General features: G+C 41.5%; 1 protein-coding gene across 1 annotated transcript in view; it reads left to right on the top strand.

The window, feature by feature from the left end:
• LOC102182511 (cytochrome c oxidase assembly factor 5) overlaps positions 1-17,685 on the top strand; it is a 31,596-nt gene extending 13,911 nt beyond the window's left edge. Inside the window, exons 2-3 of the mRNA XM_005686277.3 lie at positions 14,983-15,066; positions 17,160-17,685. Coding sequence (XP_005686334.1) covers positions 14,983-15,066; positions 17,160-17,201 — 126 coding nt within the window. The 3' untranslated portion in view covers positions 17,202-17,685. The remainder of the gene's footprint in view (positions 1-14,982; positions 15,067-17,159) is intronic.

Here is a 17,900-nt window from a genome sequence, read left to right as displayed (position 1 = left end):
TATTGCCATTTTCTTAATTGTTTGGGGTTTGTTTTCGTAGATCTTTCTCTTCTCTTGCACTTCCTGTCTGTATAAGTCCTTTTAACATCTGTTGTAATGTTGGTTTGGTGGCACTAAGTTATCTTAACTTTTCCATGTCTATAAGGTTTTTGATTTTGCCATCAATTTTGAATGAGACCCTTGTTGGGTAGACTAATCATGGTTGTAGACGTTTCCCCTTTCGTTACTTTAAATATATCACTTCTGGACTGCAGATTTTCTGCTGAAAGATCAGCTGTTAAACGTGTGGGATTTCCTTTGTATGTTACTTGTTGCTTTTCCCTTGCTGCTTTAAACATTCTTTCTTTGTGTTTAGTCTTTGTTAGTTTGATTAGTATGTGTCTTGGCGTGTTTCTCCTTAGGTTTATCCTGTATGGAACTCTTTGTATTTCTTGGACTTGATTGACTATTTTGTTTTCCATGTTCGGGAAATTTTCAACTAGACTCTCTTAAAAAATTTTCTCATACCCTTCCTTTTTCTTTTCTTCTTCTGGATTCCCTATAATTCGAATGTTGGTGTGTTTAATGTTGTCCCAGAGGTCTCTGAGACTATCCTCAATTATTTTCATTCCTTTTACTTTATTCTGCTCTTCGGCAGTTATTTCCACAATTCTGTCTTCCAGGTCACTTGGCTGTCCTTCTGGCTCAGGTATTCTGCTGTTGCTTCCTTCTGGAGTATTTTTAATTTCAGTAATTGTGTCATTTGTCTCTGTATGTTCATTCTCTATTTCTTCTAGGTCTTTGTTAATTGATTCTTGCGTTTTCTCGATTCTACTTTTGAGGTTTCGGATCACCTGTGCGGTCATTATCCTGAGTTCTTTTTCAGGTAGTTTGCCTGCTTTCTCTTCATTTATTTGGACTTGTGTGTTTCTAGGTTATTTCTTCATTTGCACAGTACTTCTCTTTCTTTTCTTTTTTTTTTTTTTTTTTAACTTATTGTGTTTGAGGTATCTGTTTTTGAGACTTTCAGGTTGAATTCTTTCTTCCTTTTGGCTTCTGCCCTCCTGAGGTCGGTCCAGTGGTTTGTGTAAGTTTTGTGTAGGGCGTGACATGTGCTCGTGTTCCGGTGGAGGGAGGTCAGTTGTCTCCCCACCCACGGCAGGGCTGAGTGAGGTGGTTTGTATTTCTGTCCTGTTTGCTGTTTGGATGAGGCGTCCCGCGCAGGGCTCTGTTGGCAGCTGGGTGGTGCTGGGTCTTGTGTGCACGTGGCTGGCCTTGTGGGAGCTCTCAGTGTTTTTTGCTCCCTGGGGTCACGAGTTCCCTGGTAGTCTAGGGTCTTGGAGTCAGTGCTCCCACGCCAAAGGTCAGGGCTTGATCACTTGCTGGGAAAGGACATTCCACAGGTAGTTTGTTATGACATTAAATGGGATTAAAACAACACAAAGACGAGAAACAAAAGACACACCACAGACAAAGGTCAGTTACAAAATCAGGCAATTGATAACTAAAATAATGGAATATACATACATAAATATACACCCATAAACAAAGCCAAACGGTCCAAAAAAAATAAAGTACAATGGATTGACCCATGAACAGAGGAAACCAAAAATAATATCCATCGGTTAAGAACAAAAGTAACCTAAAGCACAGACTGGAAAACAAAACTAACGCAAGGTGCAAACTGGGGAGTAAAGCAACAAAAACTAACACGTACGGTGAGAGAGAAAGAATAGAAATGCAGGGTTAGATAGAGGTAGATGGAGAAGATGTGGGGACAGAACAGGAGGAAAAGCAAACGGAGGAATATGTGTAGAGAAAACAGTAATATTTTAGAATTTAAAAGCTGAAATTAAAGAAAGGAAAAGGATAGGGGAAAAAAAAGAAGAAAAAAAGAAAACTCCACAGAAGCATGAAAGGCCAATGTAGAGGCAGAAGTATGTAACAAATAGAAAGTGTGATTTTAAAAGTTCTAAAAAGCTTCAATAGATTTAATAGTGCTAATAAAGTCAAAAGATAAAACAGCAGATGAAAAATTTTTAAAAAAATTCAATGAAAAAGAAAAAAAAATCCAGAAGCAACCACAGAACAGTCAAAATATAAGAATAATAAATGTCTTTCTTGAGTCTCTGCCGTCAGCATCCTTTCCCTCGTTGGGAGTCACAGCCCACCTTGCCTCCCTAGAATGCACGCCAGCACTGGGCTGGTGTCTGGGTCTGCTGTGGGGGCAGCTCAGACTCGCATCTGGTCCTACTCCTGTGTGTTCTTGCCTCCAGTGTCCACAGCTGTCAGAACGCACATGCATTTTCTTCTGTGAGAGTTCTCAACGTCCTTTTATATATTCCATAGATACAGAGTCTGCGTAGCTGATCATATGGATTTAATCCACAGTTTGTACAGCTAGTGGGAAGGCTTTGGGTCCTCTTCCTTAGCCATGGTGCCCTGGTTTCAGTTGGGTTTGATCTCCACCTCTGCATGTGGGTCGTCTTAGAGAGCTCCCTGGCTTGGGTCCTTTTCTGTAGCTCCCCAAGTCAGGCACATAAAGGGACTCCCCTGGCTGGAGTCCTTCCCTTGTTTCCCGAGTCAAGAGCTTGAAGGGCCGGTGTCTCTATTGTTCAGCTACTGGTGTTGGCACGTAGCGAGAGAGATGCTACGGTGATGGCTCCATCCCCTACACATGACTGAGCTTATTGCGTTCCCTCAGTGGCTGGTTTTGCTCCACAGGCTTTTCCCACCACAATCTCCTCACCTCCCCTCGGGCTGTCTCCCCACAGTAAACAGAAATCCGCGCCCTGGGATTGCTCTACAATCCCTGCGCTCCAGCTCCCAGCCACTGTGCCTTCTAGGGGTCCTGTCTGGGGTGTGTATGGCTGCAGCAAGTCTGTGCAATTCTCATTCTGTTTAGACTGTCACAGATCAGCTGCTCTCAGCATCAGATGTTTCTCCTCTGACACAAAGAGTTGCCCTGATGTGGGGATCAGACCCTTGCTTCAGTTCCCCCACCCACTGAGGGCAGGTCCAGTCCTGCTAACTCTCCTGACTCTCCTGTTTCCCCCTCCTTCCTTCGTCCTGCTGAGTTTTGCGTGGTTCTGTGTATTCTTTCCCAGTGGCAGGCACTCCTGCCCGCTCTCAGCTGGTGTTCTGCACGTGCTTCTGTGTCTGAGGGTGTGTTCCTGATGTGTCCATGGAGAGAGATGGACTCCACGTCCACCTATGCCTCCACCATCTTTTCTCCCCTTGGCTCGTTCTAACTGTTGCTTCCTGACCTGCATACAGGTTTCTTAGGAGACAGCAGAAGACAGGTAAGTGTTATGCCCAGTGTCCGAGTCCCCAAAACTGAGAGAATAAGACATCCACAGCAAAGCAAAAGCATAAAGGGGTTTATTGCTAGCTTGAGCCAGGGCTCCCGTCACATCCAACACAGTGGAGCAGAACAAGAGCCCTGAGCCCTGGATTACAGCAGTATTTATAGGTTTAGGACAAAGACAGGGAGTTGGCAAGGGCTTATTGGCTGCAGGAGTTTCCTGGTCTTTACTAATTGGCTAGATTTTTGGAGGCGTGGCCTTTCTTAGGGGAGGTTCATCCCCATCCTGATAGGCTTGAACCAGGCTACTGGGAGCATACTGATTGGCCAAGTCTTTGGTGTTGGCAGGAGATGATCTCAGTTCCTCCTGGGAAGTGACTCGTCCCTTCTGTGAAGGAGACTTAGGCCTACTGTGGCCCCTGAAGCCTGTCATGGCACCGGCTAGGTCCTAACATTAAGGGGATTTGGTATTCCCATCTCTTTAATAATTTTCCACAGTTTGTTGTGATCCACACAGTCAGAGGTTTATCATAGTCAATGAAGCAGAAGTAGATGTTTTTCTGGAACCCCCTTGCTTTATGAGCCAACGAATATTGGCCATTTGATCTCTGGTTCCTTTTCTACACCCAGCTTGTACATCTTGAAGTTCTCGGTTCATGTAGTGCTGAAGCCTAGCTTGAAAGATTTTGAGCATAACCTTACAAGCTAGTGAACTGAGTGCAATTGTTTGGTAGTTTGAACATTTTTGTCATTGCCTTTCTTTGAGATTGGAATGAAAACTGATCTTTCCTGGTCCTTTACCCATTGCTGAGTTTTCCAAGTTTGCTGACATATTGAGTGCAGCACTTTAATAGCATCATCTTTTAAGATTTTAAATAGCTCAGCTGGAATTCCATAACCTCCTCTAGCTTTTGTTTGTTTGTTCTTTGCTTCTTATGTTTTTATTTTTATTTTTAAAAAATTAATTTAATTGGAGGATAATTACAGTATTGTGATGGGTTTTGCCATACATCAACATGAATTGGCCATAGACATACATGTGTCCACCCTATCCTGAATCCCCTTCCCACCTCCCCACCCTGTCCCTCTAGGTTGTCCCAGAGCACCAACTTTGGGTGCTCTGCTTCATGCATCAAACTTGCACTGGTCATCTGTTTTACATACGGTAATATATATGTTTCAATGCTATTCTCTCAAGTCCTCCCATCCTTGCCTTCTTCCATTGAGTCCAAAAGTCTGTTCTTTACATCTCTCTCCTTTGTTGCCCTGCAGGTAGGATTGTTGGTACCATCTTTCTAAATTCCATATATATGTATTAATATACAGTATTTGTCTTTCTCTTTCTGATGTACTTCACTCTGTATAATCGACTCCAGCTTCATCCACCTCATTAGAACTGACTCAAATGCATTAGTTTTTATAACTGAGTAATATTCCATTGTGTATATGTACTACAACTTCCTTATCCATTCATCTGCCAGTGGACATCTAGGTTGCGTCCATGTCCTGGCTGTTAGAAACAGTGCCACAGTGAACACTGGGGTACTTTCAGTTCTGGTTTCCTTGGGGCTTATGCCCAGCAGTGAGATTGCTGGGTTGCATAGCAATTCTATTCCTGGTTTTTGAGGAATCTCCACACTGCTCTCCACCAACAGTGTAAGAGGGTTCCCTTTTCTCCATATCCTCTACAGCATTTATTGTTTGTAGACTTTTTGATGATGGCCATCCCGACCCATGTGAGATAATACCTCATTGTGTTTTTGATTTGCAGTTCTCTAATAATGAGAAACGTCAGGCATCTTTTCATGTGCTTACTAGCCATCTGTATTTCTTCTTGGAGAAACGTCTGTTTAGGTCTTTTGCCCACCTTTTGATTGGGTTGTTCATTTTTCCTTTATTGAGCTGCTAAATATATTTTGGAGATTAGTCCCGTGTCAGTTGTTTCATTTGCTATTGCTTTCTCCCATTCTGAGGGCTGTCTTTTCACCTTGTTTATAGCTTCCTTCATTGTGCAAAAGGTTTTACGTTTAATTAGGTCCCATTTGTTTATTTATTTTTTATTTGCATTACTCTGGGAGGTGAGTCAGAGTGTTCTGTTTTTGTCTAAGAGCTTTATAGTTTCTGGTCTTACATCTAGGTCTTTAATCCATTTTGAGTTTATTTTTGTGTGTGGTGTTAGCAACCATTCTAGTTCATTCTTCTAAACATAGCTGACCAATTTTCCCAGTTCCACTTGTTGAAGAGACTGTCTTTTCTCCATTGTATATTTTTGCTTCCTTTGTCAAAGATAAGGTGTCCATAGGTGTGGATTTATCTCCGAACTTTCTATTTTGTTCCATTGATCTGTATTTCTGTCTTTGTGCCAGTACTGTCTTGATGACTGCAGCTTTGTAGTATAGTCTGAAGTTGGGAAAGTTGATTCCGGTTCCATTCTTCTTTCTCAAGGTTGCTTTGGCTATTTTGGATCTTTTGTAGCTCATACAAATTGTGAAATTATTGGTTTTAATTCTGTGAAAAATACCATTGGTAGTTTGATAGGGATTGCATTGAATCTATAGATTGCTTTGGGTAGTATATTCATTTTCACTCTATTGATTCTTCCAATCCAAGAACATGGTATTTCTCCATCTATTTGTGTTATCTTTAATTTTTTTTCATCAGTGTTCTACAGTGTCTGTATGTCTAGATATTTTATTCTTTTCCGTGCAGTGGTGAATGGGATTGTTTTCTTTATTTTTCTTTCTGTTTTCATTGTTGGTGTATAGGAATGCAAGGGATTTCTGTGTATTCATTTTATAGCTTTTGAATTTACTGCATTCATTGATTAGCTCTAGTTATTTTCTGCTGGCATCTTTGGGGTTTTCTATGTAAAGAATCACGTCATCTGCACACTGTGAGAGATTTACTTCTACTTTTCCATCCTGGATTCCTTTTACTTCTTTTTCTTCTCTGACTGCTGTGGCTAGGATTTCCAAAGCTATGTTAAGGAGCAGTAGTGAGAGTGGGCACCCTTGTCTTGTCCCTGATTTTCGAGGAAATGCTTTCAAGTTTTAGCCGTTGAGGATAATGTTTGCTGTGGGTTTGTTGTATACAGCTTTTATTATCTTGAGGTATGTCCCTTCTGTGCCTACTTTCTGGAGAATTTTTATCATAAATGAGTGTTGAATTTTGTAAAAGGCTTTCTCTGCATCTATGGAAATAATCATATGGTTTTTATTTATCAATTTGTTGATATGGTATATCACATCGATTGATTTGTGAACATTGAAGAGTTCTTACATCCTTGGACTAAAGCCCACTTGATCATGATGTATGATCTTTTTAATATGTCATTGGATTCTGTTTGCCAGAATTTGTTGAGGATTTTTGCATCTATGTTCATCAGTGATATTGGCCTGTAGTATTCATTTTTTGTGTGTGGCATCTTCATCTGGTTTTGCTATCAGAGTGATTCATGTGGCCTTGTAGGATGAGTTTGGAAGTTTTCCTTCCTCTGCGATTTTCTGGAAGAGTTTGAGAAGGATAGGCATTAGCTCTTCTTGAAATTTTTGGTAGAATTCACCTGTGAAGCCATCTGGTCCTGGGCTTTTGTTTGTTGGAAGATTTTTGATTATAGTTCTGTTTTCCATGCTTGTGAATCTCTGTTTCTTCCTGGTTGAGTTTTGGAAGGTTATACTTTTCTAAGAATTTGTGCATTTCTTCCAAGTTGTCCATTTTTTTGGCCTATAGTTGCTCATAGTAGCTTATGTTTGTTTGTATTTGTGTGTTGTCTGTTGTAATCAATTTCTCCATTTTCATTTCTAGTTTTCTTGGTTTGACTCATCTCCCTCTTTTGTATCTTGGTGAGTTTGGCTAACGGTTTGTCTGTTTGGTTTATCTTCTCGATAGCTTTTTCATTTATTTCTGCTGATTTTTATGATTTCTTTCCTTCTGCTGACTTTGGGGTTTTATTGTTCTTTTTCTAGTTTCTTTAGGGGTAAGGTTAGGTGGTTTGTTTGATTTTCTCTTGTTTCTTGAGCCAGGCTTGTATTGCTGTGAACCTCCCTCTTAGCACTGCTTTGCTGAGTCCATAGGCTTTGGGTTGTTGTGTTTTCATTGTCGTTTGTTCCTATGCATATTTTGACTTCCTTTTTCATTTCTTCAGTGATCTGTTGGTTATTCCGAAGCGTGTTGGTTAGCCTCCATATGTTTGTGTTTCCTTATAGTTTTCTTTTCCTGTAGTTGATATCTAATCTTACAGTATTGTGATCAGAAAAAGTTCTTGAAATGATTTCAGTTTTTTTTAAACTCACCAACTCTTGATTTGTGGCCCAAGATGTGATCTATCCTGGAGAATGTTCCATGCACATTTGAGAAAAAAGTGAAATGCATTGTTTTGGGGTGAAATGCTCTGCAGATATCGATTAGGTCTGTGTGGCCCAATGTATCATTTAAAGCTTGTTAATTTTCTGTCTGGACGATCTGTCCATTGGTGTGAGTGGGATATTAAAGTCCCCCAACATTTTTGTGTTACTGTCAGTTTCCCCTTTAACAGCTGGTAGAACTTGCCTTATGTATTGAGATGTTCCTATGTTGGGTGCATATATATTTATAATTGTTACCTCTTTTTTCTTGGACTGACCCCTTGATCATTGTGTAGTATCCTTTTTTGTCTCTTATAACAGTTTTTATTTTGAAGTATTTTATCTGATAAGAGTATTGCTACTCCAGCTTTCTTTGGGTCTCCATTTGGGTGAGCTATCTTTTCCACCCCCTCACTTTCAGTTCGTATGTGTCCCTTGGTTTGGGGTGGGTCTCTGGTAGGCAGCATCATATAGGGGTCTTGCTTTTGTATCCATTCGGCCAGTCTTTGTCTTTGGTTGGAGCATTTAACCTACTTATGTTTAAGGTAATTATTGATAAGCATGATCCCATTACCATTTACTTTATTGTTTTATAAACCTTTTCCATGTTTCCTGTCAAGAGAAAACCTTTTAGCATTTGTTGAAGTGCTGATTTGGTGGTGCTGAATTCTGTTAGCTTTTGCTTGTCTATAAAGCTTTTGATTTCTTCTTTAAATCTGACTGAGATCTTTGTTGAGTCAAGTAATCTTGGTTGCTTTTTCCTTTCATTACTTAAATATATCCTGCCGTTTGTTTCTGGCCTGCAGAGTTCCTGTTGAAAGATCAATTGCTGTCCTTATGAGGATCCCCTTGTGTGTTATTTGTTGCTTTTCCCTTGCTACTTTTAACATTTATTCTTTGTGTTTAATTTTTGTTAGTTTGATTAATATGTGTCTTGGTGTGTTTCTCCTTGGGTTTATCCTGTATGAGACTCTGTTCTTGGAGTTGGGTGGCTGTTTCCTTCCCCATTTTAGGAAAGTTTTCGACTGTTGTCTCCAGTACTTAATCATGCCCTTTCCTTTTATTGTCTTCTGGAATGCCTATGATTCGAATGTTGGGGCACTTAACATTGTTCCAGAGGTCTCTGAGGCTGTCCTCATTTCTTTCTAGTCTTTGCTCTTCTTTTGCGCTATTTCGTTTATTTATACCGTTCTATCCGCCAGCTCACTTATCCTTTCTTCTGCCTCAGTTACTTGACTGTTGGTTCCCTCCAGAGTATTTCTCATCTCAGTTATTACATTCTTCATTCCTGATTGGCTGTTCTTTATTCCTTCTAGGTCCTTGTTAAACATTTCTTACGTCTTCTCAATCTATGTCTCTAGTCTGTTTACCTGTATCTCCATTTTGTTTTCAAGATTTTGTATCATCTTTACTATCATCATTCTGAATTCTTCTTCAGGTAGACTCCCTGTTTCTTAATCTTTGGTTTGGTTTGGTGGTTTTTTCATATTCTTTCACCTGGTGGGTATTTCTTTGTCTTTTCATTTTATTTAGTGTGCTGTGTTTACGGTCTGCTTTCTGCAGGCTAGAGGGTCATCGTTCCTCTTAATTGTGGAGTCTGCTGCCAGTGGGTTGGGTTGGCCCAGTGGCTTGAGAAGGTCTCCTGGTTGGGGAACTTGTGTCTGTTTCCTGGTGAATGAAGCTGGATGTTGTCTCTCTGGAGGGCAGTGCAGTGTCCAGTAGTGAGTTTATGGGTTTGGTATACCTTTGGGCAGCCTTTTTTTTTTTTATGTTCAGCATTGTGTTCCTGCTTTGCTAGAGGATTAGGGTGGGGTGTGCTTGCACTGGAGGTTGCTGGCTCTTGGATGGAGCTTGATCGCAGTGTAGTATGGAGGTTTGGGGATAGGCCCTTATCTATTAATGTTCCCTGGGGTCAGGAGTTTTGTTATGGTCCACAGTTCTGGAGTTGAGCCTCCTGCCTCTGGGTTTCGGTCCCCCCCTTTTACAGTAGCACCAAGACTTCAACCACACAGCACAGAAGATAAAACCACTAGGTTAATGGTGAAACAACCCTCCACAGCCAGAAACAAAGAGATTCACGGAGTTATACAGAGAAGAGAAGAGGGAGAAAGCAGATAGAGGTGATCAGGAGGAGAAAAGGGAGAGTCAAAAGGGAAGGGACCAGTCAAGCCAGTAATGAAATCCCCAGGTGAAAATAGACACTGAAAATTAGACTCTTAAAGATACAAAATTAATAACAAAAGCTCAAAAAGCAAAAATTAAAAAACTAAAGTAAAAATTAGACTCTCAAAAGTACAATATACAAAAAGCCAGAGTCAAACATAAAAATAAAGAATGTGGAATTTATTTTAAAAGTTTTTTTAAAGAAATATATAAGTAGGCTATTAAAAACAAGTTAAAGGAGTACTAAAGAAGCATATTAGGACAATATGAGGGAAAAAAGAGTGAAGGAAGGGGGAAAAAGGGAAAAAAAGATAAAAATAAGAAATTTAAAAACTAATAAAAACTTTAAAAATAATGACAAGAAAAACGCATCTAGAAATGTCTCTGGAGCTGTTGTGGGTAGCGTGGGGTCAGTTCAGTGCCAGACATGCCCTTGTTCCAGCTGGTACTTGTTCTCAAGTCTGCGGTTGCCCCTCAAATGTGCCATCACTGCTTAACTTTAGGCTTGCAATCCGTTGCACCTGCCAGTTCTGGAACGGCTCCCCCTTCTTTTCATTGCAGGTCTCTCTTCAGTGTCTGGTTTCCGCCCTGACACAAGAGGGTGAAAACGCCCACCAATTTGGGCTCGCTTGCTCAGCTGCGCTTTGGAGGGGGAGGGGCACTACAAACGAAACGCCACCGCATGTGTGGGGAGCACTTGGCAGCGGACGGACCACATGGGGGCTGCCACAGCCCAGGCACCTCCCAAGCCCAAGCTGCTCAGGCTCCCGGGTGCACTGCGAGGGCACAGTCCCAGGTGGGCTGTGCATTTCCTCAGGGGAGCTGGGCTCAGGCTGTGACACTGCCGGCAGATGTGAACCATCCGGGATCCCAGGAGGACGCGGTTATCGGTTGGCAGCCTGCTCAGTGCTTGGTGGGAAGTTCGCTCCCTGGAGCTGAGACTGCAGTGGTCCTTTGCCTTTCGCCTCTGGCTGCCCCGCCCCTGTCTCTGCCTCCAGGGAGAGCCACAAACAGCAGCTCCCCTTCGATATTTGCGAGGCTGCGACCTTCTGTCCTGTGAGTGCACCAGGGGTCACGGTGCGGCCTTAGAGCCTTCCCGAGGGAAAGGTCCTTTGTTTTTCTTTGTTTCGCGGCCTTCCCGCGGTTTGGGTTTTCGCCATTCCGTCTGTGCTGCGTCACATTGGTCCCCTCATTGAGTCCTCATGGCGTTCAACCCTGGTCTTTTCCCTAAGGACCAAGTGCAGCACGCACCTCTGCGCCCAGCCCCACTCACTGTGGGCGGTTGCAAGCGTGGGAGCTGCTGCTTGGCTGGTAATTGCCTTTCTGCAGGATTTCTGTGGTGATTTTTAATGCCGCCTCTGAGATTCCAAAGCTCCCCACTGATCCCACCTATGAGAGGGTTTCCTGTTGTGTGGAAACTTCTCAACTCCCTCCCCAGGATGAGTCTCCGTCCAAAAATCCTTGGTCTCCCTTTTTGCCTTTATCCTTTGTGCTACGTAATTTCAGAGAAATTGGTATCTGGGCTCCTCTGCCCGCGTTCAGACGCTGTTTAGTGGAAGTTGCTCCACGCGCAGATGATCTTTTGATGTATTTGTGGGGAAGAAGGTGGTCTCCGCCTCCTGTTCCTCTGCCATCTTGGAACTGCTCCCCTCCTCTAGCTTTGTTTGTAGTGATGCTTCCTCAGGCCGACTTGACTTCACATTCCAGGATATCTGGCTCTACGTGAGTGACTACGCCATCATGGTTTTCTGGGTCATTAACACCTTGTTGGTACGGTTCTGCTGTGTATTCTTGCTACCTCCTCTTAATCTCTTGTGCTTCTGTTGGGTCTTTAGCATTTCTGTCCTTTATTGTACCCATCCTTGCATGAAATGTGCTCTTGATATCTCCGATTTTATTAATGAAATCCCTAGTCTTTCCCATGCTGTTATTTTCCTCTCTTTCTTTGCATCATTCATTTAAGAATCTAGTAGGCACATCTAATCCCCTGAATCTATTTGTCACCCCCACTGTATAATCATAAGGGATTTAGGTAACACCTGAATGGTCTAGGGTTTTTCCCTACTTTCTTCAGTTTAAGCCTGAATTTTCCAGTAAGGAGCTTATGATGTGAGCTAGGTAAGAGCTAAAATTTAGTACTATTTCAGTAGGTAAACATTCTGTTACCTGCACCAACTTTGTTCATAGTAATGCTTTGTAAGACCCACTTGACTTCACACTCCAAGATGTCTGGCTCTGACTGGCCACACCACTGTGGTCATCTGGGCCATAAAGACCTTTTCTGTATAGTTCTTCCACATGTTCTTTCCACCCTTTCTTAATCTCTTCTATTTCTGTTAAGTTGTTACTATAACATTTTATAGGAGACAGTGACCAAAACATCCAAAAGAAAAAATAATGCCGAAAAGGAAAAGTTCAATTCAGTCACTCAGTTGTGTCCAACTCTTTGCAACCCCATGGACCACAGCATGCCAGGGCTCCCTGTCCATCAGCAACTCCCAGAGTTTACCCAAACTCATTGAGTTGGTGATGCCATCCAGCCATCTCATCCTCTGTCGTCCCCTTCTCTCCCTGCTTTCAATCTTTCCCAGCATCAGAGTCTTTTCAAATGCGTCAGATCTTTGCATCAGATGGCCAAAGCACTGGAGTTTCAGCTTCAACATCAGTCCTTCCAGTGAACACTCAGAACTGATCTCCTTTAGGATGGACTGGTTGAATCTCTTTGCAGTCCAAGGAACTCTCAAGAGTCTTCTCCAACATCACAGTTCAAAAGCATCAATTCTTCAGTGCTCAGCTTTCTTCATAGTCCAACTCTCACATCCATACATGACTACTGGAAAAACCATAGCCTTGACTAGACGGACCTTTGTTGGCAAAGTAATGTCTGTGCTTTTTAATATGCTGTCTGCTGCTGCTAAGTCACTTCAATTATGTCCAACTCTGTGTGACCCCCATAGACAGCAGCCCACCAGGCTCTCCTGTCCCTGGGATTCTCCAGGCAAGAACACTGGAGTGGGTTGCCATTTCCTTCTCCAATGCGTGAAACTGAAGTCGCTCAGTCGTGTCCGACTCTTAGTGACCCCATGGACTGCAGCCTATTAGGCTTCTTCATCCATGGGATTTCCCAGGCAGGAGTACTGGAGTGGGGTGCCATTACCTTCTCCCAATATGCTGTCTAGGTTGGTCATAACTTTTCTTCCAAGGAGTAAGTCTTTTAATTTCATGGCTGCAGTCAGCATCTGCAGTGATTTGGGAGCCCCCCAAAATAAGTCAGCCACTGTTTCCCCATCTGTTTGCCATAAAGTGATGGGACCGGATGCCATGATCTTCGTTTCCTGAATGTTGAGCTTTAAGCCAGCTTTTTTACTCTCCTCTCACTTTCATCAAAAGGCTCTTTAGTTCTTCACTTTCTGCCAAAAGGGTGATGTCATCTGCATATCTGAGGTGATTGATATTTCTCCCTGCAGTCTTGATTCCAGCTTGTGCTTCTTCCAGCCCAGCGTTTCTCATGATGTACTCTGCATTTAAGTTAAATAAGCAGGGTGACAATATACAGCCTTGACGTACTCCTTTCCTGATTTGGAACCAGTCTGTTGTTCCATGTCTAGTTCTAACTGTTGCTTCCTGACCTGCATATAGGTTTCTCAAGAGGCAGGTCAGGTGGTCTGGTATTCCCATCTCTTTAAGAATTTTCCGCAGTTGATTGTGATCCACACAGTCAAAGGCTTTGGCATAGTCACTAAAGCAGCAATAGATGTTTTTCTGGAACACTCTTGCTTTTTTGATGATCCAGCGGATATTGACTATTTGATCTTGGTTCCTCTGCCTTTTCTAAAACCAGCTGGAACATCTGGAATTTCACGGTTCACATATTGCTGAAACCTGGTTTGGAGAATTTTGAGCATTACTTTACTAGCGTGTGAGGATGAGTGCAATTGTGTGGTAGTTTGAGCATTCTTTGGCATTGCCTTTCTTCAATTTAAGTCTTAGTTTGGCAAAAAGGAGTTCATGATCTGAGCCACAGTCAGCTCTGTCTTGGGTGGCCCTACACGGCATGGCTTGGTTTCATTGAGTGCGACAAGACTGTGGTCCGTGTGATCAGAGTGGCTAGTTGTCTGTGATTGTGGTTTCAGTCTGTCTGCCCTCTGATGCCCTCTCAGCGTCTGCCATCTTTCTGCCGTCTTACTGGGATTTCTCTTACGTTGGACATGGGGTAGCTCCTCAGCCACTCCAGCGCCGTGCAGCCACCGCTTGCTGCAAGTAGTTGTCTGAAAAACCAGTGGTTGGGATTTACCTACTAAAATACTACTAAATTTTAGCTCTTATCTACTTTCACAGTTACTTTATCAAGTCAGAAATAGCACTAATCTTATAGCAGTACCGGCTACTGAACTTCAACAATATCCTGTCTTGTTGGCAGAAAGGGAATGGTTCAATCCAATTTTCTTAAGCTCTTATGAGCTTTCACTGCTTAAAGACAAGTTAATTACACATTGAGCCCAGGAAGATCTTCCCTCACCAGTATATATAAATTCTGTTAAAAATTTCACTTTCCTTTTCCAATTCTTACTGAGTGAGCTTCTCAGAATAGAGAACTTGACTGTGAAGGTAAGGGGTGGGAAAATGCAAAGATGTGTTCCAGGTAGACTTGCTTGTGTAAAAAGATAATGTAATTGGAGACTTTAAAGCGACCTGATCCTGGCTTGTAGGACAGACGCCTCCCCTGTGCTCCCACAGTGTTGCTGGAGTCTCAGCTGCATGTTCTCTTTCTCCCTCTGCTGCTGTGTCATACACAGTATCCTCCCTGTCTTCAGGACTCCTTGAGTGTCTGAGTTTGGAAAACACTGAAGAAACCCCATTACTACTTTCACCTCCACTCTCTTCCTTTCTTACACATAAGGAGCTAGAGATCTCAGTTTCTAGATTTTTATATAAACATTTTAAAGAAAAGTGTCTCATGGAAACCAGTGTTTTCAAGAATTCAAGGGTATCCTTAAAGTGCCCCCAAATTATTTTACACATTTCTTATTTTACCCTTTCCTCCTTAGGTACCAACAGTTAAAATGATTTATGAATTATTTCTTATATAAATTACTGTTTTCTCCTTTTGCTTAGCTTAAAAAAAAGATTGGACAGTTACTTTGTACTTTGTGAGAGAATTTCCCTTGTATTTATATTGTTTTTGTGTCATAGGAAGGAAAATCCCCTCGGCAGTGTCTGAAGGAAGGAAACTGCAAAGCTTTGAAGTACTCATTTTTTGAGTGTAAAAGATCAATGGTAAGTGGCTAAAGATTTTTAAAAGCTTATGCTCAAAATCAGCTCTGTAGAGTTAAATATGTGCATGACTTAGTAATTATAAATAGGTTGCAGTGATGTCACTTGGAAAAAAAGATGTATATTTTCTCACCCAGTGAATTAATGTGAGGTTCATGGAAACCCACAGCTGATGGTTCTATTATGCTGACCACAGTAGCTGAACTTCATGAATTTCTAAAAAAGAGTTAAGACCATGGTCTTGGCAAGTATAAATGGGAAAGAGTTGATGTTGGTCACTGTATTTGGGCCATTTGGCGATTGCACAGCCATAATGTGGGGTCTAAAGGGTGCACTGTGCCTTACATGTTGATGTGATTGGAAGGAATGTTGGCATCTGTGTCTGAATCTGTAGTGATGGACTGTGGAGAGACAGCCTGAAGGACATTACAAATCTCATGGTTTCTACTCTAGTGTTCTTTGACTCAAAGATTCACAAAGGTCTTTGGAATAGAAACTAGGAGCCTTGTGTTTGTGAAAAGAAAATAAGAAGTCACAAAAATGAACATCCCTTTAAAAACAGCAGTAACTGTAACTTGCTCTCGATTGGTCAGCAGCACTTAAACCCCTTTCCTTTTGTTGACAGGAGAAGCCGAGCATATAGGATATTATGATCTGGGAGGCCAGAGAAAAACTTTGCTAACTAATCAGATCCAGGGAGATGTGAAGTGAGATTAATATTGGCAATGCTTTCTCAGGTGACACAGTTCTTTGCCATATTTTCCTGTCATTCAATGTAGGAAAAGAGGATTTTCTTTCTTGCCTTCTCCCACACAGTTTTGTTACCCTTGTAAAATGGAAGCCTTTAGACCTTTCAAGAATGTTAAATCATGTTTATATAATTGAGAAGTCATAAAGAACAGTTAGTGTAGGAGGCGATGAGGTGTCCTTATTAATCACAATGACTGGATTTGTAATAAACTCCCTGTTAATTCCCATCCTGAAGCTCAGGTTTTGATCTCCAAAGAACATTAAGAAATCAGAACATATAAAACTTTTCCACAGTTTTATCTGCCTTCTGCAGACATTTGTAATAATCTTGAGTAAAAAGTTAGCATGCTTCTGACCATTTCTAAATATCAGTATGAGGCAGAACTTCACTCACACTTTGACTCCAGAAAGAGCAGTATTGGGAACTTTATAGCAGATTTAAGAGATCCTTGCAACCTTTCTTCAAGACTAGGACTCACTGTTAGTCCTCCAGTGTGAGGAACTAAGTGTTGCAACTTCAGTTGGCCAAAACCTGAAATAAAATGATTTAAATTGTGCTGGTAATTTTGCTTAATATTTCAAACAATGAGTATGTAACTCAGAGTGAAGGTAAAATGGTAAGTTTGAATTGGCTGTGCCCTCTTAATAATAGCCTCTCATCATCCTGATCATGATTCCCCTGTTTGAAGATTACTTGCTTTCTGAAAATGTGGCTCTTAGCTACTATATCTAATGCTCAGATGAAGAAATAGTGGTTTATCCCACACTGGCTGTGTTGTCCTCATTAATAGGGTTTAGCTCTAAACTAATTCATTCCTCTGAGATGTCTGTGGAATGGTATCACCTTCTGTACTAACTAGGACCCTCCATCCTGTGGCTTCACTTAAGAAGTGGCTGTATTGTGAGGCTTACGTCAAAGAATATGCTGTTGACCTATGAGTAGTAATTTAAGGATTTGTAATCTCAAAATGGCTGTGTGTAACATATATTTCAAGGCTCTTTTCTCAGTTACTATTTAAAGATTCTAAAACACTTGAATATTAACCCAAATAAAGCTTAATTAGAAAATCAGCTTTGTTAGAAGAATAATGTATCTTGAATGTACTCCAGAAAAAAAGATGAATGTAAGTTGGACTCAGGAAGAAAATTCTTACTGTGACTGTAAATGGAACTTGTGTTTTTAACACCTTCTTTTCCTCTTTGTTATTTTTTTTCCTCCCCCGAGCTGTGACAGTTTTTAATTATGCTGGAAGCTGGTTTATTCCTCGCATGTAGTAACACCTGTTACCAAAACTGTGTTTGATTATGGTGTCCAAAATATGATTTACTTGTGTATTTATTTTCAGTTGGATGCCAGATCAAGATTCAGGGGAAGAAAAGGATATTGATACTACTATGTTGAAACCAAGATGAAAACAACAAAGGACTCTGGTCATTAATCCAGAGAAGCCAAAATAAGAAACATACTTTTTGTTACATCTGTTCAGGTGGACCAGTTTTTTCCTCCATGAAACAAGAAAATGGATGAGTTCTGGTTTTCAGTAGGTATAAATGATTCTCTTGCTCTAAGTTATTCTTAGAATAAAAATTTAATTGAATAGTTGTGAGCTGAGAACATAATAGATGTGTGTTTTAAGAATTTTTCTGAAGCACAGGGAATGGAAAGATTGTTAGTTTCTAGCTTGACTTCTCTACTAGATGACACAGATTTGTGCATCCTTTGTCAATACTGTGGAGGCCAGGGATGGGGCTGTGAAGATGAACATGCAGCCTGATGGAAAATATCCATCTGGAAAGTTTAGGGTGAAACTTTCTTTCATTCAGATTGTACTCTTCAGCTCTAAAATAAATTGTGTTTGACTGTGTGGTGAAGACATGCTTCCCCTGCACTGGTTCATTCAGTAACAACCTAGAAATGTTAACGCCACTCATTAGGCGAAGCTGGATCCACATCTGGGGCTGTGCTGCCAGGCCTTCTGGCCTCCTCTCCTGAGTGTTTTTCTGTTCCCTGACCTCATTTCAGGCTGGCCCTCTCTCCATAACGGGGAAGAGGCCAGTGTCCTCCCAAAGCACACATCCTTAAAGTC

This window comes from Capra hircus, chromosome 11, assembly GCF_001704415.2.
Source record: "Capra hircus breed San Clemente chromosome 11, ASM170441v1, whole genome shotgun sequence".
NCBI classification, from domain to species: Eukaryota; Metazoa; Chordata; class Mammalia; order Artiodactyla; family Bovidae; genus Capra; species Capra hircus.
Note: the sequence above shows the minus strand (reverse complement) of the source record. Positions and strands in the feature narration are given on the sequence as shown.